General features: G+C 38.3%; 1 protein-coding gene across 4 annotated transcripts in view; it reads left to right on the top strand.

The window, feature by feature from the left end:
- The window catches only part of PARP4 (poly(ADP-ribose) polymerase family member 4), a 267,433-nt gene that overhangs the window by 182,299 nt on the left and 61,730 nt on the right, over positions 1-23,404 (top strand). For 3 of the 4 annotated variants that reach the window (XM_049867551.1, XM_049867549.1, XM_049867548.1), the window contains 4 exons: positions 15,843-16,007; positions 17,059-17,105; positions 17,229-17,307; positions 22,689-22,778. In XM_049867551.1, coding sequence (XP_049723508.1) covers positions 15,843-16,007; positions 17,059-17,105; positions 17,229-17,307; positions 22,689-22,778 — 381 coding nt within the window. The remainder of the gene's footprint in view (positions 1-15,842; positions 16,008-17,058; positions 17,106-17,228; positions 17,308-22,688; positions 22,779-23,404) is intronic. The other variant, XM_049867550.1, reaches the window with a different exon arrangement.

Raw genomic sequence — 23,404 nt, 5'->3', positions numbered from 1 at the left:
TGTATTCATATCTTTTGCCCATTTTTTAGTTGGGTTATTTGTCTGTTTGCAGTTTCATGTAGATTTTAGAGATCAGACGCTGATCAGAAATGTCATAGCTAAAAACTTTTTCGCAGCCTGTAGGTAGACTTTTTACTCTTCTGGTGAAGTCTTTGGATGAGCATAGGTGCTTGATTTTTAGGAGCTCCCAGTTATCTAGTTTTTCTTCTACATTCTTTTTAATGTTTTGTATTCTGTTTATGTCATGTATTGAGGCTGCTAATGTTGTCTGTATTTTTTTTTTCCATGATCTTTATTGTTTTAGATTTTATGTTTTGGTCTTTGATCCATTTTGAGTTAGTTTTTGTGCATGGAGTGAGGTATGGGTCTTGTTTCATTTTTTTGCAGATGGATATCCAGTTATGCCAGCACCATTTGTTAAAAAGACTGTCTTTTCCGCATTTAACTGTTTGGGGCCTTTGTCAAATATCAGCCGCTCATATGTGGATGGATTTGTGTCTGGATTCTCAATTCTGTTCCATTGGTCCATGTATCTGTTCTGTTATTGTACCAGTACCAGGCTGTTTTGACTACCGTGGCAGTATAATAGGTTCTAAAATCAGGTAAAGTAAGGCCTCCCACTTTGTTCTTCTTTTTCAGTAATGCCTTATTAATCCGGGGCCTCTTTCCCTTCCATATAAAGTTGGTGATTGGATTCTTCATCTCATTAAAGAATGTCGTTGGGATTTGGATTGGAATTGCATTAAATGTATAGATTGCTTTGGGTAGAATAGATTTTTTTTTTTTTTATGTTAAGTCTTCCTATCCATGAGCAAGGTATGTTCGTCCACTTATGTAAGTCTCTTTCGGTTTCTTGCAGAACTGTACTATAGTTTTCTTTGTCTTTTATTTCTCTGGAAAGATTTATTCCTAAATATTTTATTTTCTTGGGGGCTACTGTAAATGGCATTGATTTGGTGATATCCCCTATGATGTTCTTTTTGTTGGTGTATCGGTATCCAGCTGATTTTTGTATGTTTATCTTGTATCCCGATACTCTGCTGAACTCTTCTATTAGTTTCAGTAGTTTTCTGGAGGATTCCATAGGGTTTTCTGTGTATAAGATCATCTCATCTGCAAATAGAGATACTTTAACTTCTTCCTTGCCAATCTGGATGGCCTATATTTCTTTATCTAGCCTAATTGCTCTGGCTAGGACTTCCAACACAATATTGAATAAGAATGGTGATAAAGGGCATCCTTGTCTGCTTCCTGATCTCAATGGGAATATTTTCAGGCTCTCTACATTTAGGGTGATGTTGGCTGTTGGCTTTGTATAAATGCCCTTTAATATGTTGAGGAATTTTCCTACTATTCCTATTTTGCTGAGAGTTTTTATCACTCATGAGTGCTGAACATTGTCAAATGCCTTTTCTGCATCAGTTGATAAAATCATGTGATTCTTGTCTTTTCTTTTATTTATATGGTGGATTACATTAATTGGTTTTCTAATGTTGAATCATCCCTGCATACCTGTTATGAATTCCGCTTGGTCATGGTGAATTATTTTTTGTATGTTGTTGAATTCTATTGGCTAGAATTTTGTTCAGGATTTTTGCATGTACATTCATGAGGGATATAGGTCTGTAATTTTCTTTTTTTGTCGTTCTTTACCTGGTTTTGGTATCAGGGATATGGTGGCTTCGTGGAATGAGTTTAGTAGCATTCCGTTCTTTTCTATGCTCAGAAATACCTTTAGTAGTAGTGATGTTAACTCATCTCTGGAAGTTTGGTAGAACTCTGCAGTGAAGCCGTCCGGACCAGGGCTTTTTTTATTGTTGGGAGTTTTTTGATTACCTTTTCAATCTCTTCTTTGGTTATGGGTCTATTTAGTTGTTCTACCTCTGTTTGTGTTAGTTTAGGTAGGTGGTGTGTTTCTAGGAATGCATCCATTTCTTCTAGGTTTTCAAATTTGTTTGAGTATAGTTTTTCATAGTAATCTGATATGATTCTTTTCATTTCAGTTGGGTCTGTTGTAATATCGCCCATCTCGTTTCTTATTTGGGTTATTTGCTTCCTCTCCTGTTTTTCTTTTGTCAGTTTGACCAGTGGTTTATCAATTTTGTTGATTTGAAAAAAAAAAAAAAAAAACAGCTTTTGGTCTTATTAATTCTTTCACTTGTTTTTGTGTTTTCTATTTATTTTATTTAGTTCAGCTCTAATTTTTATTATTTGTTTTCTTCTGGTGCCTGTGGGTCTCTTTTGTTGCTCTCTTTCTATTTGTTCAAGTTGTAGGATTAATTCTTTGATTTTGGCCCTTTCTTCCTTTGAATGTGTGCATTTATTGATATAAATTGGCCTCTGAGCACTGCTTTTGCTGTGTCCCAAAGGTTCTGATAGGATATGTTTTCATTCTCATTGGATTCTCAGAATTTCTTTATTCCATCCTTAATGTCTTATATAATCCAGTTTTTTTTGAGCTGGGTATTGTTCAGTTTCCGGGTGTTTGATTTCTTTTCCGTCCTTTTCCTGCTATAGATTTCCACTTTTATTGCCTTATGGTCAGAGCAATTGCTTTGTAATATTTTAATGTTTTGGATTCTGCTAAGGCTTGCTTTATGACCTAATATGTGGTCTATTCTAGAGAATGTTCCATGTGCCCTAGAAAAGAAAGTATACTTAGTTGCTGTTGGGTGGAGTGTTCTGTATATGTCTACGAGGTCACGTTGGTTGATTGTGGCATTTAGATGTTCCATGCCTTTATTGAGCTTCTTTCTGGATGTCCTGTCCTTCACTGAAAGTGGTATGTTGAAGTCTCCTACTATTATTGTGGAGCTGTCTATCTCACTTTTCAATGCTGATAGAGATTGTTTTCTGTATCTTGCAGCCCTGTCATTGGGTGCATAAATATTTAATATGGTTATATCTTCTTGGTGTATTGTCCCTTTAATCATTATATAGTGTCCTTCCTTATCCTTTCTGATGGATTTAACTTGAAAGTCTATTTTGTCAGAAATTAATATTGCCACTCCTGCTCTTTTTTGATTGTTGTTTGCTTGATATATTTTTTCCATCCTTTGAGTTTTAGTTTGTTTATGTCTCTAAGTCTAAGGTGTGTCTCTTGTAGGCAGCATATAGACGGATCTTGTTTTTTAATCCATCCTGCCACTCTCTGTGTCTTTATTGGTGCATTTAGCCCATTTACATTCAGGGTAATTATGGATAGGTATGAATTCAGTGCTATCATTTTGATGTCTTTTTTTGTGTGTTGACAGTTTCCTTTTCCCCCTTGATTTCATGTGCTGAGTAGATTTTCTTTATATATTGTCTTTTCTTCATATTTGTTGTTCGGTAATTTTATTTCTGCTGAGTCTGTATTTTCCCTTGTATTTTATTTTGATGAGTAGGATAGTTTGTCTCCTTTGTGGTTACCTGATGATTTACCCCTATTTTTCTAAATTTAAAACTAACTTTTATTTCTTTGTATCGCCGCATCTTCCTCTCCGTGTGGAACATGTGTGATTACATTTCTTAGTCCCTCTTTATTATTTTAATGTTGTCTTCTTTTATATAGTAACATCTCTCTTACCACGTTTGGGGCTTTTTTTTTTTTTTAATAATCTTGCTTTGTTTTTTTGGATATCCCTGTCTGGGTTGACTTCTGGTTGCTCTGCCCAGTGTTCTAGTCTTGGGTTGATACCTGATATTATTGATTTTCTAACCAAAGAACTCCCTTTAGTATTTCTCATAGTTTTGGTTTGGTTTTTATGAATTCCCTCAACTTGTGTTTATCTGGAAATGTCTTAATTTCACCTTCATATTTAAGAGACAGTTTTGATGAATATATGATTCTTGACTGGCCATTTTTTTCCTTCAGTTTTTTACATATGTTATCCCATTGCCTTCTTGCCTGAATGGTTTCTGCCGAGTATTCCGAGCTTATTCTTATTTGGTCTCCTTTGTAGGTGACTTTTCGTTTATCCGTTGCTGCTCTTAAAATTGTCTTTTTGTGTTTAGTTTTGGCAACTTTAATTATGTCTTGGTGAGTTTCTTTTAAGATCTACCTTATGTGGAGTTCGATGAGCATCTTGGGTAGATATCTTCTCATCTTTCACAATATCAGGGAAGTTTTCTGCCAACAAATCTTCAACAATTTTCTCCGTATTTTCTGTTAAATCCTGTTCTGGTACTCCAATCATTCGTAGGTTATTTCTCTTGATAGAGTCCCACATGATTCTTAAGGTTTCTTCATTTTTTTTAATTCTTTTATCTGATTTTTCTTCAAATATATTTGTGCCAAGTTATTTATCTTCGAGTTTAGAAATTCTAGCTTCTACTTGCTCAATTCTACTCCTCTGACTTTCTGACTTTCTGTTGAGTTATCTAATTCTGTAATTTTATTGTTAATCTTCTGAATTTCTGATTGCTGTCTGTCTATGTGTTTTTCCAGCTTATTAAACTTTTCATTATGTTCCTGAATAATATTTGTAATTTCTTCAGTTGCTTTATCTGTGTGTTCCTTTGCGTGTTCTGCGTATTGCCTCATTTCCTTCGTGGTGTCTTGAAGGGTTCTGTATATTAAACTTTTGTATTCTGCATCTGGTAATTCCAGGAATGCACTTTCACCAGAAGATCCGAGTGTTCTTTGTTTTGAGAGCCTGTTGAGGTGATTTTGGTCTGTTTCTTTATGTGACTTGATATTGACTCTTGTCTCTGAACCATCTATCTATAAGTTATTGTATTAGTTTATGCTTTCTTACTGTGTCGTAGCTGCTTGCTTTGTTTTGTTTTGTTATACCCCTATGGGTTGCTTGAGTGAGCTAGCTTGATTATTTTTGTCTTTGGAGCTCTGGTGTCTTGTCCCCAGGTGGCTAGAGCTGTTGTCAAGTATATCAGTCTAGGAGTCCATTCAGTTTTCTTGTATGAATTCAGCTCAGGTTCCCAGGTAGCTGATCATCAAGTGTGTCGTACAGGCTCTGTCCTACAGTCTTAGAGGGGCAGGGGTGATTGGTGTATATACTGGTATCTGATTGCAGCAGGGGGTCACACTCTGAACAAGGCAGGGGGCCGAGAACCAACCCCCAGGTGTCTGAAGAAAATGCGTCTCTGTTCCCTAGAGCGTGCTGGTGGGTTGGCTCTGCAGAGGCACCGTGGGCACCCAAAGTTTTTGTATGTAAGGACTATGAGGTACCAGTTACCTTTGGACCACTGTTGCAGGTGGCTGGGTGACTTGAGTGGAGCTACCAGTCCTTTGGTCCCTGTTGTGGGTAGGTGAGGACCTTGTTTAATAGGGAAAGGAATGTCAAACGTCAAACACCCACCTCTCCACCGCACTGCTGAAATCGTTGGAGTCTGCCAAGAAGGGCCTATCTTCCTGAAATAGGCCCACACAGGTCCATGCAGAAAGGAAAGGTGCTTAAGGTCCACGGATGGTTTATACCTGGACAGGAGCTGCTTCTGTCCTGAGCTCCCCTGGTTACTGGAGCTAGCAAATTATCTTTTCCCCCAATTGCAAATTTTTTCCTTCCCTAAGGCTGGCAGGATGGCTCTAGGTGCTCACCAGGGTCCATCTCAGGCCTAGGGTTTCAGCCACTGAGGTCGGTTTGGGATTGGAGGGGTGCGGTAAAATACACGCAAGTACTTAGCTTTTGCCGAGAGTGCCATTCTTCTTAGGTTCCAGAGGTGTGAGTAGGCTGTGTGGCTGGCTGTTCTCCCTGAGGAAACTGCGGTTGAACGCTAGTACCAATCCGCCAACACTGCCACTGCTCCGGGAATTGTGCCTGAGGGCTCCCCACGAATCAGGACTGGTAACTCCTCTCCATTTCTGAACGATCTCTTCCTTCCCCTGCCCCTCAGTTCATTGTCTGAGCTTGCCTTTGATGCTCAGAGCTCCCAGCTTGTCACAGATATACTCGTTTCACTTGTTTTTTTGGGTCTTTGTTTGTAAAGAGGGCTCGCCAGAAGCATCTGTCTATTCCGCCATCTTGGCTCTGCCACGCCGGGTTCCTCATTGTAATTTTGATTTGCATTTCTCTAATGCCTAATGGAAACCCTGGTAGTGTAGTGGTTAAGTGCTACGGCTGCTAACCAAAAGGTCGGCAGTTCAAATCCGCCGGGTGCTCCTTGCAAACTGTATGGGGCAGTTCTACTCTGTCTTACAGGGTCGCTGAGTCAGAATCGATTTGATGGCACTGGGTTTTTTTTTTAATGGCTAATGATCATGAACGTTTCCTCATGTATCTGTTTGCTTCCTGAATGTTTTTTTGGTGAAGTGCCTGTTCATATCCTTTCTCCATTTTTTAATGGGGTTATTTGTCTTTTAGTTGTTTTGCAGTATCTTGTAGATATTACAGATTAGACACTGATCGATTTTGTCGTAGCCAAGAATTTTTTCCCAGTCTGAGTGTTGTCAACTGTCTTTTCCCCATTTAACTGACTTTGGGCCTGTGTGAAATCAAAGATTAGCTGCTCATATGTGGATGGATTTATGTCTGGATTCTCAGTTATGTTCCACTGGTCTATGTATCTTTTGTTGCACCAGTACCATGTTGTTTTGACTACTGTGGTGGTATAATATTTTCTAAAATCAGGTAGTGTGAGGCCCCCCACTTCATTCTTCTTTTTCAGTAATGCTTTACTTATTTGTGGCCTCTTCCCTTTCTATATGAAGTTGTTGATTTGTTTCTCCATGTCATTAAAAAATGCCGTTGGAATTTGGATCGGGATTGCATTGTATCTATAGATTGCTTTAGGTAGAATAGTCATTTTCAGAATTTTGAGTCTTCCTATCCGTAAGCAAGGTATGTTTTTCCACTAATGTAGGCCTCTTGGCTTCTTGCAGTAGTGTCTTATAGTTTTCTTTGTATAGGTCTTGTACATCTCTGGTAAGATTTATTCCTAAGCCCTTTATCTTCTTGTGGGGTATTGTAAAAGGTATTGATTTGTTGATATCCTCTTTGACGTTCTCTTTTTTGCTATAGAGGAATCCAACTGATTTTTGTATGTTTATCTTGTATCCTGATACACTGCTGAACTCTTCTATTAGTTCCAGTAGTTTTCTTGTGGATTCTTTAGGGTTTTCTGTGTATAAGATTATATCATCTGCAAATAGAGATACTTTTACTTCTTCCTTACCAATCTGGACGCCCTTTATTTCTTTTTCTAGCTTAATCACTCTGGCTCGGACCTCCAGCACAATGTTGAATAAGAGTGATAAAGGGCATCCTTGCCTCATTCCCATTCTCAAGGGGAATGCCTTCAGACTCTTCATTTAGGATGATGTTGGCTCTTGGCTTTGTATTATGTTGGGGAATTTCCCTGCTACTCCTATTTTGCTGAGGATTTTTCTCATGAATGCGTTTTGAACTTTTTCAAATGCCTTTTCTACATCAGTTGATATGATTCTTGTCTTATGTTTTATTATGTAATGGATTATATTGATAAAACAATCAGTGGTAATCCATCCCTACATAACTAGTATGAACCCCGCTTGGTCATGGTGAATTATTTTTTTGATATGTTGTTGAATTCTGTTGTTCAGAATTTTTTGCATCTAAGTTCATGAGGGTATTCATCTGTAATTTCCTTTTTTTGCCTTGTCTTTATGTGGTTTTGGTATCAGGGGTATGCTGGCTTCATAGAATGAATTTGGGAGTATTCTGTCATTTTCTATGCTCTTAAATAATCTTCAGTAGTACCTCTCTGAAAGTTTGGTAGAAATCTGCAGTGAAGCTGTCAGAGCCAGGGTGTTTTTTTTTTTATTGTTAGTTTTTAAAATACCTTTTCAATCTCTTCTTTTCTTATATGTTTATTTAGTTGTTCTGTGTTTGTGTTAGTTTAGGTAGGTAGTGTGTTTCTAGAAATTCATCCATTTCTTCTAGGTTTTCAAATTTGTTAAAGTACAATTGTTCGCAGTAATCTGATATGATTCTTTTAATTTCAGCTAGGTCTGTTGTGATATCGCGCATCTCATTTCTTATTCAGGGTATTTGCTTCCTCTCCTGTTTTTCTTTTGTCAGTTTGGCCAGTGGGTCGTTGATATTGTGACCTTTCCAAAGAACGAGCTTTGGTTCTATTAAACTCTTTCAATTGTTTTTCTGCTCTCTATTTCATTTAATTCTGCTCTAATTTTTATTATTTGCTTTCATCTGGTGCCCAAGGTCTTGTTTTGCTGCTCTTTATTTGTTTGAGTTATAGGGATTATTCTTTGATTTTGGCCCTTTCTTCTTTTTGGATGTGTGCATTTATTGATATAAATTGCCCTCTTAGCTCTGCTTTTGCTGTGTCCCAGAGGCTTTGGTAGGAGGTGTTTTCATTCTCATTTGATTCTGTGAATTTCTTTATTCCGTCCTTAATTTATTCTATAACCCAGTTGTTTTTGAGCAAGGTGTGGTTCAGTTTCATTGTGTTTGATTTTTTTTTTCCTTGCTTTTTCTGTTTAATGATTTTTACTTTTAGGGCTTTATGGTCAGAAAAGATGCTTTGCAATATTTCGATTTTTTCAATTCTGTTAAGGCTTGTTTTATGACCTAACATATGGTCTATTCTGGAGAACATTCCATGTGCATTGGAAAAGAAAGTATACTTGTCTGCTCTTGGGTGGAATGTTGTATGTATGTCTATGAGGTCAAGTTGGTGGATCATGGCATTTAGATGCTCTGTATCTTTATTGAGCTTCTTTCTGGATGTTCTGTCCTTCACTGAAATTGGTGTGTTGAAGTCTCCTATTATTATTGTGGAGCCATCTATCTCTCTTTTTAATGCTGTCAGAGTTTGTTTTATGTAATTTTGAGTTTTGTTATTAGATGTGTAAATTTTGATTATGTTTATATCCTCCTGGTATGGTGACCCTTTAATCATTACATAGTGTCCTTTTTATCCTTTGTGGCAGATTTTCCTTTAAAGTGTGTTTTGTCAGACATTAATATTGCCACTCTTGCCTTTTTTTGACTGTTGTTTGCTTGATTTTTTTTTCTTTCCTTTGAGCTGTAGTTTGTTTGTGTCTTTAAGTCTGAGGTGTGTCTGTTGTAGGCAGCATATAGACAGATTGTGTTTTTTTATCCGTTCTGTCACTCTCTGTCTCTTTATTGGTGTATGTAGTCCCTTTACATTCAGCTTAATTACGAATATGTATGAGTTTAAAGGTGTCATTTTGATGTCTTTTTTTGTTTTGTTTACACTTGTTTTTCCACTTAATTTTTTGTGGTGAGCCATTTTTCTTTATATATTGTCTTTTCCACTTTTTCATTATTGTTGTTTTTGTATTTGCTAAGTCTTTATGCTTTTCTCAGTTTTTATTTTGATGTTTAGGTTTTTTAGTTTCCTTTGTGTTACCTTAATATTTTATTTCTTTATGTTGCCTTGACTTCCTCTCCATATGAAAGAGCTGTGACTACATTTTTAGTCCCTCTTTTTTGATTTCATATTGTCATTAAAAGACATCATTGTTTTATATAATGATATCTTTGTTTCCCTATTTTGAGCATTTTAGCTTTGATTTATTTTTGAGAATTCCCTCTCTGTGAGGTAATATCTAGTTGCCCTGCCCTGTATTCTAGTCTTTGGTTGTTATCTGATGTTACTGATATTTAACAGGGGACTCTCTTTAGTATTTCTTGTAATTTTAGTTTGGGTTTTGCAAATTCTCTAAAATTCTGTTTATCTGGAAATGTCCTAATTTGCCTTCATATTCGATAGATAGTTGTGCTGGATTTATAATTCTTGGCTTGCAATTTTTTTCATTCAAGGCTTTATATATGTCATCCTATTGCCTTCTTGCCTGCATGGTTTTCGCTGAGTAGTCCAAGCTTAGTCTTATTGACTCTCCTTTGTAGTTGCCTTTTTGTTTATCCCTAGCTGCTCTTAAAATTCTGTCTTTATCTTTGGTTTTGGTGAGTTTGATTATAATATGTCTTGGTGACTTTCTTTTGGAATCTACCTTGTATGGGGTTCGATGAGCATCTTGGGTAGATATCTTCTCATCTTTCAGGATATCAGGGAAGTTTTCTGCCAACAAATCTTCAACAATTCTCTCAGTATTTTCTGTTATCCCCCTGTGTTCTGGTATTCTAATCACTCCTTTATTTTTCTTGATAGAGACCCACATAATTCTTAGGGTTTCTTCATTTTTTTTAATTCCTTTATCAGGTTTTTCCTCAAATATGTTCTTGTTAGGTGCTTTATCTTCAGTGTCATGTATTTTGACTTCCATTTCCTCAATTCTGCTCTTATGACTTTCTATTGAGTTGCCTAATTTCGAAATTTTACTGTTAATCTTCTGAATTTTTGTTTTCTGCCTCTCTATGGATTCTTGAAGGGTATTAAATTTTCATTATGTACTTCTCTAATCTTCTTAAGTTCCTCTAATGCTATGTCTGTGTGTTCCTTAGCATGTACTGTGTTTTTCCTGATCTCGTTCCTGGTGTCTTTAAGAGTTCTGTGTATTTCTCTTTTGTATTCTACCTCTGGTAGTTCCAGGAATTTATCTTCATCTGGAAGGTTTCTCAATTTTTTGTTTTGGGAGCTTGCTGAAGCCATCATCTTCCTCCTTTTTATGTGATTTGATATTGACTGTTGTCTCCGAGCCATCAATAAGTTACTATATTATTTTATGTTTGCTTACTATGTCCTAGCTTCTTGTTTCGTTTTGTTCTGATTTGCCCAAATAGGTTGCTTGAATGAGCTGATTTGATTATTGGCACCTAACACCCTGTCACTAGGTGGTTAGAACTGTTAATAGGTATATGAGCCCAGGAATCCATTTACTTTTCTTGTATGGATTCAGCTCAAGTGTCCAGGTAGTCTGTCCCCAGGTGTGTGGTGCAGGCTCTCACTTGCAGCCTTCGACAAGCATGGATGATTGGTGTAGGCACAGGTATCTGGCTGCAGTAGGGCATCACACGTTCAGCAAGGCAGGGGACTGACAACCACCCCTGAGTGTTTGTGAGGAAAGCCTATCCCTGTTCCCTAGAGCTCCTAGATGGGTGGGTTTTGGGTTTTGCATCCATACTATGGGTACCCAGTGCTGTTGGCTCTAAGGACTGGGAGGCACCACTTTTCCTTGGACCCCTCTCTAAAATGGCTAGGTGCCATGGGCAAAGCCGCCAGTCCTCAGGCCCCTGATGTGGGTAGGCAAGGACCTTGCTTAATAGGTAGAGTGGTGTCAAACATCACAAACCTGCCTATCCACCATATAGCTGAAACCATTGAAGTTAGAATTCTGGCATATACCCTGTTGTACTGTGCTGTTGAAATGGGCCCACACCAATCTTTGCAGTGGTGAAAGGCATTCAAAATCCGTGGACCACTTATGCCTGTGCCTAGGCAAAGGAGCTATTTCTGCCCTGAGTTCCCAGTGTAGGGGAGCCTGCAGGTTATTTTTTCCCCTCTTTGTTAATTTATTCCTTTTCCAAGGTTGAGAGGATGGCTCAGGGTGCACAACAGGTCCTACTTCCAGCCCAAGGAAAGCGACTGTCACTGAAGCTGCCTTAGGACCTGGTGCAGAGTGGGGAGGAGTCAGTTAAATGGGAGAGAGTTTTTTCCAAAGGGGTGTTTTTTTGTCTGCATGGTAGATTAGATGCACGTACTTATGCTGAGAGCACCACTTTTCTCTGATTTGGGAGGCATGAGTGAACTCTCCTCCACTTTGGTCTCTCCTGATGTGAAAAATGTTTCCCAGACGCCACTGTTTGTCTCACCGTGCTTGCACGAGCGATCTGGTCTGTGAGGTGCCAGTTCCTGCCAGGTCAGGTCTGGCAACGCCTCACTGCTTCTGAACTATCTGTCTCTCTGCCACCACTCAGTCGGATTCCTCTGCTTTTTCTTTGATGTTCAGGGCTCCTAGACTGTCGTAATTAATTCACTTGTTTTTTCGGGCCTTTGTTGTAAGAGGGACCACTGGAAGCATCTGACCACTCCACCATCTGACCTACCTCTACCTCTCCTAAAAAATTTTGGTGGTTGGTCTAAAGCGCCCTTTACAATGTGGTAGACACTAGCCGCATGTGAATATTTAAATTAATTAAAGGCAAATGTTTACATGTGACTATTGGCTAACTTACTGGGTAGCAAACATTTTTATCATTGCAGAAGGTCCATTGGTCAGCACTGCTTTAGAATTTACAATACATATCTTTAACTTATCACGGTCTACCTTTAAATAATAGTATACTACTTTAAATATAGTATAAGAATTTTATAGCCCTATCCTTTCATTTGGAAACCCTGGTGGCGTAGTGGTTAAGTGCTACGGCTGCTAACCAAAGGGTCGGCAGTTTGAATCCACCAGGTGCTCCTTAGAAACTCTATGGGGCAGGTCTACTCTGTCCTGTAGGGTCGCTATGAGTTGGAATTGACTTGATGGCACTGGGTTTGGTTTTGGTTTGTTTTATGCTTCATTTACTTCCTCCGACATCCTTTGTGCTGTTGTTGTATATTTTACTTCCTCATATGTTACAAGTCTCACAATATATTGTTATTTTTGTTCTAGATTTTCAGTTATCTTTTAAGGCAATTAAAAATAAGAAAAAAACTGTCTTTTATATTTACCCTCATTTTTACTATTCCTAGTGTTCTTTCTTTGTTTAGACCCACATTTCCATCTGGTATTATCATCATTCTGCTTGAAGAACTTTTTAAACATTTCTTTTAGTGAAAGTGTGCTGGCAAGAAACTCTCTCAGGTTTTATCTGACAAAATATTTCACCTTCCTTTTTGAAAGATATTTTTTCCTGGAATCCCTGGGTGGTACAAATGGTTAACACACTTGATTGCTAACTGAAATGTTGGAGGTGGGAGTCCACCAAGAGGCACTTTGGAAGAAAGCCACAATCTCTATTTATCTCCATCTATACTATTTTCTACATACATTTTGCCTGGAATTAGATCACAAATTCCAAAAAATGCCAAAAAAGCAGGAATAAAAAAGACGCACTGTCAAGAGATAAAATGATTAACAGGACCAGGGTTCAGAGATAACCATGTTTTATTTTAGATTATTTCTAGTGATCTGTCTTTAAGTTGGTGATCTTCTGCAAAATCAGCCATTGAAAACCCTATGGAGCACAGTTCTACTCTGACCTACATAGGTTGCCATAAGTTGAAATCAACTTGATGACAACTTTTTCTTTCCTTTTTCTTTTATCACTTTAAATATGTCAACCCATTGCCTTCTGGCTTACATAGTATCTAACCAGAAGTCTACTGTAATTCTTGTCTTTGTCCCTGTGTAATGCCTTCAAGACTTTTTTGTTATCTTTGGCTTTCAGTAGTCTTAATTATGATGTGTTTATGTGATTTTTAAAAATTATTTACTTTACTTGGAGTTCTCTGAGTTTCTTGGGTCTGTGGTTTATAATCTTTAGTTAATTTTGAAGTTTCCATGGCCATTTCTCTTCAGATATTTTTTCTTCCCCATTCTCTTTCTGGGACTTCAAATATACATAGATTATTTGATATGTCACACAGCTTTTGAAGCTCTCTTCTTTGACTTTATTTCTGGATGTGTTTTAAATAATTTCTATTGCTCTGTCTTCAAGTTCAGTGACTCCTCAGCTACGTCTAGTCTGCTGGTAAACTGTGATACTGTGTTTATTTCTGGCATTTTTGACATTTGTTTTTTATAATTTCCATCTCTCCACTGAAATTTCCTTTCTATTCATTCGTGATGTTCACTTTTCCAGTAGGTTTTTAAATATATTTATCATAGTCCTTTCTGATTGTTCCAACTTCATGGTTATCTTTGAATTCTGGTCCTGTTGTTTTATTTCTTGACAGTGGGTCTTTGTGTGTGTTTGTGTGTGTATTTTGAAATTTATAATCAAATGCCAGACAGTGTATGTAGAGAAATAGTAGAAACAGAGGTAAGTGGTATATATGCCCAGAAATAGGCTTTCCTATTCTGTCAGGCTATTAGTGTAGGGGTTAAATAGTTGAACTTATTCTCATTGCTCCAACGGTGGGCTGCCATTACCTTGTGCATAGTGTGGGTTCTGGGATGATGAAAGATTTTTCTTAGGGTTCGTGCTCCATCCTCAGGTTTCCAAAGACCCTGCACATCTGTGCCACAGAGATGACATATATGCCCCTTCCCTAGTGGTGGACTGCTATTGGTTGTTACTCAGTGCTAGGCTCATGGTGGGGCAAGGGGTATTCTTGGTTCTGCTGGTTCAACCTCAGTCTTAGACAGGACCTGTGTTCCTGGGCCTTGGGGCTGGGACCTTCTCAGCATTTCTGCACATTCCCCCACTTCTCTCTTCCCTAGCAGCAGCCAAATATTACCTTGATTGTCTTGGGGGTAGTTCATAGAACAGTTTCCTGCCTTTCCTCCAGTGGTACGCAACTTCTGCTTTGTATTGATGCAGGGTCCTAGGCCCAGGAGGGTTTCCTTCCCCTCATCCATAGACAGTATCTTTTGCTTCTGTCATTTTCCCTAAAGCAGTGTATCTCAGCCTGGTTCCTGGGAGTGGGAAGGAATGTTTCCTACCACTGTTTTGCTTCTACCCATTCTGTATTGGCCCTGAAGGTGAGAGGGTTTGCTGTTCCTTTCCCCAGTTTCAGGCTTTTGCTTCACATGGGAAAGATCCAGGGAAGTGAGTGGTTTTTTATGCCTGCCTCCCAGCAGCAGCCAATCACCTCCTGCACTCCTGCTCCACTGAACAGGGCTTTCTTTGGTGTCCTGCCTTCCCTGAGTCTTTCTAATGGGCCCAGTAGAAGACTGACAAAGAACTTGTGAGTGGGTGTAAATTTCCCTTGTGTCTGGGGCTCACAATTATTCTAAACTGATATCCTAGCCCACTCTTAGCCTTTAGGAATTTACACAGTTTACGATTCCCATCTTTCCTCAGGGGGTGTTGTCACTATTTGGAATTCAGTCCTTTTGGTTGCATTGCAACCTCAGCTATCTGATGGGTTCAAGAAAAATTATTACATAGATTATCCAGCTCTTAATCTTGTGTGTGTTTATATCCTAAGTGGAAGCAGAACTCTAACCTTGTGCTATTAAGTGGCAGTCTCTCAAATGAATCCCCAGGCTTTTATGCATATGCTTCTTTTAAGGGCTAGCATTATTTATTGTTCATTAACTACCTCTTTATTGTTTATTCCCATTCTGCAAATGGATATCCTTGATGTCAAAAGTAATAATTTGCTCCTTGAATCTGCATTAATCTTTAGTGGTATATGCTCCTAATATGAACATATTAAATTTTCATGATAGTGTGGTCAAATAGAATGGCATATGTAGTTGGAGATGTTAGGGATCTCTGACTATGTAACAGAAAAAAATACAAAAAAAATACATCTATCCTCTCTATTTTCTACCTTAAGTGATAATGAGGTTGCATCTTTATACAGTAATTATCAATACCCCATTAAAAGAAAACTAAATATGTTTTAAGTAAAATGATAAATTTACTACAATGTAACAGAATTACGTGAGGGTCAATCTTAGTGAAAACTGCTCTGCTTGGCATCCACTGGTGGAACTGGTGCTGGGTCATGGGAGTCATGAAGGCCACAGATTCTTCAAGAGATGGAACTGTGCAAAGAGAGGCTGTCTGTGCAGACAGAGCAGTGCAGAGGGCAGGTCCTCCTGTGGGAAGAGCCCCTGGGCCATACTCCCCAGTCAGGCCAGAGTTCAGCCTGAGAGGCCTCCTCCCTCAGTCTCCTGTAGGTGTCACCCCTCCCCTACACACTGGTGAATGGCTCCAGGGCTCCACTTTAGCACCAACAATGTTGTATAACCATTTCCTGAGGAAGAATTTGGCAGATTGTAACTCAAGTAGCTCATATAATACAAGGAGTTAAGTAACATAGAATGGATGTGCTTTTGAACTGCAAAGCTAAGTAGTATATTTCTTTTTCAGGAAGTTTTTACTGTAAGTGTTGGAAACTTACCTCCTAAGGCTAAGGTTCTTATCAAAATTACCTATATCACTGAACTCAGCGTCCAAGGTACTGCTGCTGTTTTCTGCATGCCTGCTACTGTGGCACCCTGGCAACAAGACAAAGCTTTGAATGAAAACATTCAGGTTAGTGTGCTTAAGATAAGATTTAAAGAAGCATTTCTCAGAATTTATGTAAAGGGAAGAAAAAAAATCTAAATAATCTAATCTTTTTTAGCATAAAATCAATTTTACTGGCTGTTGTAGCATTTAGATACATATATTGTTTGTAAAGTCAAAAGAATAAAAGACACGGATACGCTTAATGGGCATAATATTTTTATTCTGTTCAATTACCTAAAAAAAAAAAAAATTTATATCTGTACTATATGTTCATCATGAAGAATTTAGGTAAGCATTCTTATTAGTTGCCATGGAGTAAGCTCTGGCTCATGGCGACCACATGTACAACAGAACAAAACAGTGCCCTGTCTTGCCCCATCTTCATGATTGTTGGTGTGCCCAAGTCCATTGTTGTGGCTACGGTGTATCCTGAGAGCCTTCCAACTTAGGGGACTCATCTTCTAGCACTATAGCAGACAACATTCTGTTGTGATCCATAGGGTTTTCATTGCCTAATTTTTGGAAGTAGATTGCCAGGCCTTCTTCTTACTCTATCTTAGTCTGGAAGCTCTGCTGAATCCTATCCACCATGGATGACCCTGTTGGTATTTGAAATACTGATGGCATAGCCTCCAGCTTTATAGCCACATATAAGCCACCACAGTACAACAAACTGACAGGTAGCAGAGGTAGATAAGCATAGACAATGCAGATTAGCCAGAAGAGGAAGGTAATAACCATCCTTAATTCTATCATCCAGAGATAACTACTGGTTAATGCTTTGGTATATGTCCTTCCAGACTTCTTACTATGTATTTATTTATATAAATTGTATGCATATGTGTATGTGTATATGTGTGTGTGTATGCATACATACAAATATGCACACACACATGCATAGTTGAAAATCTTTATCAAAATGGCCGTAACTTATCCCCCATATTCTTGTATTTTAGAAGTTACTGTCATTCCATAAGCAAATGCCTCTGTGGCCTTGCTTAGATTGTATTCAGTTTAGAGTCTCATCATGAAACCTAATAAGTAATTTTATATATATACGTATTTCTTTTTACAGGATACAGTAGAGAAGATTTGCGTAAAGGAAATAGGGACAAAGCAAAGGTTTGTACCTAAAATATGAAACCTGTCAGTTTATCATTCAATGGACATTAGTTTCATTGTTAAAATTTCATTTAAAATTATTTGAAGCAACTACTAAGACAATTTTCTCTTCATCTTTGATAGCTTCTCTTTGAGTATGTACATTGAGATGCCATACGTGATCGAATTCATTTCTAGTGATACACATAAACTAAAACAAAAGGTTAGTAAATTTTTTTTTTATTTCTTAAGAACTCTTGTTTAAAAATTAATTTTACTTTACCACAGCAATGCATGCACATAGTTTAAAAAGTCAAATAATACAGCAACTTTTAAGAAAAAGTAGCAGTCTCATTCAGTCCCTGCCTGGCCCCATCAGCACCCAGAGACTGACCTGCTTTAGAATATAGCTGTTTCTTCTGGTTTACTCCATAGTTTTAAATAAAAAGTTTTTACTTCTGTTTCTTGAGTCATCTGTTTCATAATTCTTATTATAATTGTCCTAGTGAAAACACTAGACAGACACTCTGCTAGAAATTGTAACAAGGAATTTTATTGAAGGAAAAAGACAAATAAGATCATTTTGTGAAATGAATCACATGGGCACTCAAACAAGAGGGAGCCTGTGTTCTGGTTTGCAGGGAGAGCAGTGAGGTGTTTATCAGGCAGAGCAAACAAAGGCAAAATGGGATCTCATCAAGGGGGAATACCAGGTAAGGAAGGGAAATTTACAAGGGGTTGTCAAACTACAAACTTTCCTAACATCATTTTCTATCCTAACATCAATTTCTTCTTTCCTGACACAAATTAACTAATTCAATATTTCTAAAGCAAGCAGTGTAAACATTCCTGATTGTAGGGGTTTAGTGATTGATTATAGGCTAGTTAAAACCAAACCAAACCCAGTGCCGTCAATTCCCACTCATAGCGACCCTATAGGACAGAGTAGAACTGCCCCATAGAGTTTCCAAGGAGCACCTGGTGGATTTGAACTCCCAACCCTATAGTTAGCAGCCGTAGCACTTAACCATTATGCCACCTGGGTTTCCCATAGGCTAGTTGGAGTCCTTAAAATGTAAAAGTTGACCATTTGGTTAGCAAGGAGATTAAATCAGGTCCTACTTGAAACCTTTTGAAATGTATACATTGCCTATCTGGCTAGGAGGGAAGGAGTTAGGGCCTAAGCATTCACCAGATGAATTGCCTGAGAGCAGTTAAGATAGCAAGATTATTTACCTAAACTAAGGCCCAGATCTCTACATGCTTCGTGTCACAAGCAGTTAAGACTTTCACAGGAAGCAAACTTGTCTTTCATAGAAGGCAGAGGCAGGCTTCAAACCTAGTTGCAGCTTAATTTAAAATAGAATTTCAGTTTAGGTCTGGGATTAACCATTTCAGTAACGCCAAGCAGCCCCAATTTTAAGGTTTACTTATTCATAATGGATTAGACTTTAGTTTTCTTCCCCCTTCACTTACTTTACTACTCACTTTTTCTCTCCCCTTATCCCAAATGAGTGCTATCACAATCTTCCTTAAAGCTGTAGTCAGTGTTTAAGTTATTATGACTATGTGAATATTGCTTACAATTGAGCCAAGAACCGTATTATGATTACATATATTTTATATCTTCCTATAGTGATTCCTGAAGGAAAAGACCTTTTTAGTTTGCTTAGTTTTCTAGAAATCTGTCCATATTTCTTCTCATATGCTAATACATTGGTAAAGACTCTTCTTATACTGTCTTTCACACTGTTAAGTGTTTCAAATAGTTCAGCAACTTATTTTTTCCCTGGAGACCTCCCTCCCTTCCGTCTTTCTGCTCCACCTGGCCTGGTTATTGTTTGGTAGCCTCCCTTTACTGTTTTTTGTAAGCCTTTTTCCTATTTCTTGTTTTAGTCCCTCAGTTTTGCAGAGCACATTCTCCATTAACTTCCCTGAGTAAGAATGCATGGGTGGTAAAGTCGGACGATATCTTTCTTCTACATGCTGCACTGGATCACGTGTGGGGTATAGAATTCTGGGTTGAAAATTATTTTCTCTCAGAATATTGAAGGCAATGTCTTCCAGCTTCCAGTGTTACTTTTGAGAAGGTCAATGATATTCTTATCCCACAGTATTTGTATACAGTTTTTTTTTTTTTAATTCTTTCAGAATTTCAGATCTTCTCTTTATTCCTGGTATTTTGAAATTTAATAATTATGTAAGCTTCATTTATTGTTCAAGACTCATGGCCTTTTTTTGTTGTCCTTGAGTTGGTTCTGACTCAGCGACCCTATGTACAACAGAACAAAACACTTGCCAAGTCCTGCACCATCCTAACAGTTGTTTCTATGTCTGAGCCCATTGTTGCAGCCACTGTGTCAATTCAGCTCACTGAGGGTCTTCCTCTTTTTCACTGATCTTATACATTACCAAGCATGATGTTCTTCTCCAGGGACTGGTCCCTCCTAATAACTTGTCCAAAGTATGTGAAAGAGACGAAGCCTCACCATTGTCACTTCTGAGGAGCATTCTGGCTGTACTTCTTCCAAGACAGAGTTGTTCATTTTTCTGGCAGCCTATGGTATACTCAATATTCTTTGCCAACACCCTAACTCAAAGGCATCAGTCTTCTTCAGCCTTTCTTATTCATTGTCCAGCTTTCACATGCTTATGAGGTGATTGAAATTGCCATGGCTTGGGTCAGGCACACCTTAGTCCTCGAGGTGACATTTTTGCTTTTTAACACTTTAGGTCGTTTGCAGCAGATTTTCCCAATGCAATATGTCGTTTGATTTCTTGACTACTGTTTCCATGGATGTTGATTGTGGATCCAGGTAAAGTGAAATCCTTGACAACTTAATTGTTTTCAACATTTATCATGATGTTGCTTATTGGTCCAGTTGTGAGAATTTTTGTTTTCTTTATGTTGAGGTGCAATCCATACTGAAGGCTGTGGCCTTTGATCTTCATCATTAGGTGCTTCAAGTCCTCTTGACTTGCAGCAAGCAAGGTTGTGTCATCTGCATACCACAGGTTTTTAATGAGTCTTCCTCTAATCCTGGTGCCAGGTTCTTCTTCATATGGTCCAGCTTCTCAGATTATTTGCTCAGAATACAGGTGGAATAAGTATGGTGAACAGGTATCATCCTAATGCATACCTTTCCTGGTTTTAAACCATGCAGTATCCCCTTGTTCTGTTTAAACAACTGCATCTTGGTCTATGTACAGGTTCCTGATGAACACAATTAAATGTTCTGGAATTCCTGTTCTTCCCAATGTTATCCATAATTTGTTATGATCCACACAGTCAAATGCCTTTGCATAGTCAATAAACACAGGTAAACATCTTTCTGGTATTCTTAGCTTTCAGCCAAGATCCACCTGACATCAGCAATGATATCCCTTGTTCCATGTCCTCTTCTGAATCCGGTTTGAGTTTCTGGCAGCTCTCTGTTGATGTACTGCTGCAACCATTTTTGAATTATCTTTAGCTAAATTTTACTTGTGTGTGATATTAATGATACTGTTTGGTTATTTCTGCATTCTGTTGGATCACCTTTCTTTGGAATGGGCACAAATATGAATCTCTTCCAGTCAGTTGGTCAGGTAGCTGTTTTTGAAATTTCTTGGCGTAGACGAGTGAGCATTTCCAGTGTTGCATTCGTTTGTCGAAATATCTCCATTGGTATTCATCTGTTCCTGGAGCCTTGTTTTTCACCAGTGCCTTCAGTGCAGCTTGTACTTCTTCCTTCAGTACTGTCAGTTCTTGATCATATGCTACCTCCTGAAATGGTTGGATGTTGACCCGTTCTTTTGCCATGGACATTAGTTGTGGGAAATTGTAATTTTTAAAACTAAGTTTTCCCCCTTCTTTTATATTTCTAGAATGCTTTTCAATTAGATGCCCCCTGGATTGAGCCTCTTATCTTCTATTTTTTCTCCTATTATCTATTTTATTGTCTTTTTGTTCTACTTTCTGAATGATTTGTCAGTTTTTTAAAATTCCAGCTGTTCTATTGAGATTTTAATTTTATTCTCGTATTTTTTATTTGTAAGAGCCATTTTCTGTTCTGTTCTGTTGGTTTCATGGATGCAATACTTTCCCTCTTTTATCTCTTTGACAGTATTAATAATATTTTTTTTCTTCTGTCCCCTGCATTGTATCTCCTGTCTTTGAGTCTCTTTCCCCCCTTTTTTTTCCCCTGATTGTTTCTTTTGGTTTCCATACTTCATATTAGAGAGAGATTAGAGATTGTATGCAGACCAAAAACCGGGGTGCTTGACATAACTAGGATGGACTGACCAGGTTTAAATTAAACTGCATTTTGAGTAAAAATTGTAACCTAGCCTAAAAGCCTTTGCCTCTGTTCTGAAAAGACAGTTCAGCCTTTTTGTCACAGTTAACTGCTTGTAAAAGAAAGAGGCCAAGAGCCAGGATTTCTGGCTTGGATGAAGAATTGTTTGTTAGGAGGTTATCTGTTAAGAATGTTTACACAGCTTGCCTCAGAAAAGACTTTGGTCAACAGGAGGTTAATAAGTGGAATTAGCAATGTTAAGTAAATGGAACCTGTAAATGTCTCATGACTTTGTGAAAACATCAATTAACCAAGTCTTAATCAAACTTCATTTTCACTCACTAAAGTCTTCCACTCCATTTCTGCTGACTCTTTGTAAATCTGTAACTAAGGTAAAGACTTGTAAAGACACGAGCTTGTTACCTTAAGATAAGGGGAGGGGCAGGCATACATCTGTGACAGAAAATGGTCTCAATTACTTCTGACAAAATGCTTTAACAAATCTCGGGATGTAAGAATCTCAGGCTGTTAACTGGTATTAAATGTTTAAGATTATAGTTTGACAAACCCCTGTAACTTTTTGTCAGTGTAATTCCTACACGTCTGTCTGTGACCACATTCCTCCCCCCCACACCCCCGATGCCTGCAAACATGATCTTTTTTCTGTTTCACCAGAGGAAAACTTTTCTCTCTCTAAAATTTGGAACACATGCTGCAGCCTCTTGTCTGAATACTTGTGTCTCCCCATTTCTTGAAATGTTTTTTTTTTTCCTTCTTTAGTAAAACAGTTTGTTTTTATCTCTAGCAGAACATAAGTCTGGTGTTTTCCTCTATGACAAGGTTTTTCCTTAAATGTCTGGTGACCCTCTATATGTCCATATTTAAGATTAAGACACAAAAAAGTGAGAAGCTCTGTGGGTTGGTGGGGCAGGTTGACCAAAGACCTGCACTAGAGAGTCACCAGGCAGCAAGCTGGCTTTTTGGTTGTGAGTATCATAATGACGCTTCCATTCTTCTGTGATTATCCAGAACCTCTGTAAAGATGTTTATGCGGCATGCCTGGGGAGGGTAGCTAAGGGTTCCAAGTTTCAATGTGCCAACTCTCGCTAATCTTCATTTGTTGCCCTAACCTCCGTTCTACTCCCTAGCATTTTTGACTTTACATCATAGTTAGTTGAATTTCTCTATGTAATAAGCCTCCAGTTTTCTTTAGTGAGAGAACAAGGACAAATGGTACTAGCTGCTTGGCTGCTTAGGGTGGGGAGGGGACTTAGGGGTCTGACACATTAGTACATAGTGGATTAACTAGGACCTCTGTTTTCTGCAGTGCCTGGTACCTCCAATTTGTGAGCCTCCCCAGGTTATTGCAGGGCTAGTTAGCCCACTGCCTGTGGCTATTTCCTCTACAGACCCTCAGGTAGTAGCTTCTGCCACTCTTGCTTAATTAGTTTACATGCCTCCATCAACTTTCTGTCTTTGCAAAATTTGTTGACATCACTCATCTGCTCTATCTTATGGGTTTATACCCTTTTTATTGGAAGGGAGATTTACTGTTTTGCTAAATAGTGAAGGTAAACATATGTGTTTAATCCACCCTGCACGGGAAGCCCAGTTAGCTTTTTCTGTATAACAAACAACCTCAAAACTTTGTGGGCTTAAAACAATAACAAACAAACAAAAACCTGTTGCTGTTGAGTCAATTTCAACTTATAGGACAGAGTAGAACTGCCTCATAGAGTTTCTAAGGAGCAGCTGGTGGATTCAAACTGCAGATATTTTGGTTAGCGACCTGAGCATTTATTATTTCTCATGGTTCTGTGGATTGATGGGCGGTTCTGGTCTGGGTTGGTTTGCTGGGACAAGATGATCAAGGGTAGCCCCACTCACATACCTGGCTGCTGGAGTGTTGGCCGGATGTCTCTTATCATCCAGTTGGTTAGTTCAGGCTCATTCATATAGTAATGGGAGAGGTCCCAGTAGCAACAAGAGAGGGCAAGCCCAGTTACACAAACTTTCTTTAGGCATCTGCTTATATCACATTAG

This window comes from Elephas maximus, chromosome 23 (assembly GCF_024166365.1).
Source record: "Elephas maximus indicus isolate mEleMax1 chromosome 23, mEleMax1 primary haplotype, whole genome shotgun sequence".
NCBI classification, from domain to species: Eukaryota; Metazoa; Chordata; class Mammalia; order Proboscidea; family Elephantidae; genus Elephas; species Elephas maximus.
This window is presented reverse-complemented; position numbering and strand designations above follow the sequence as displayed.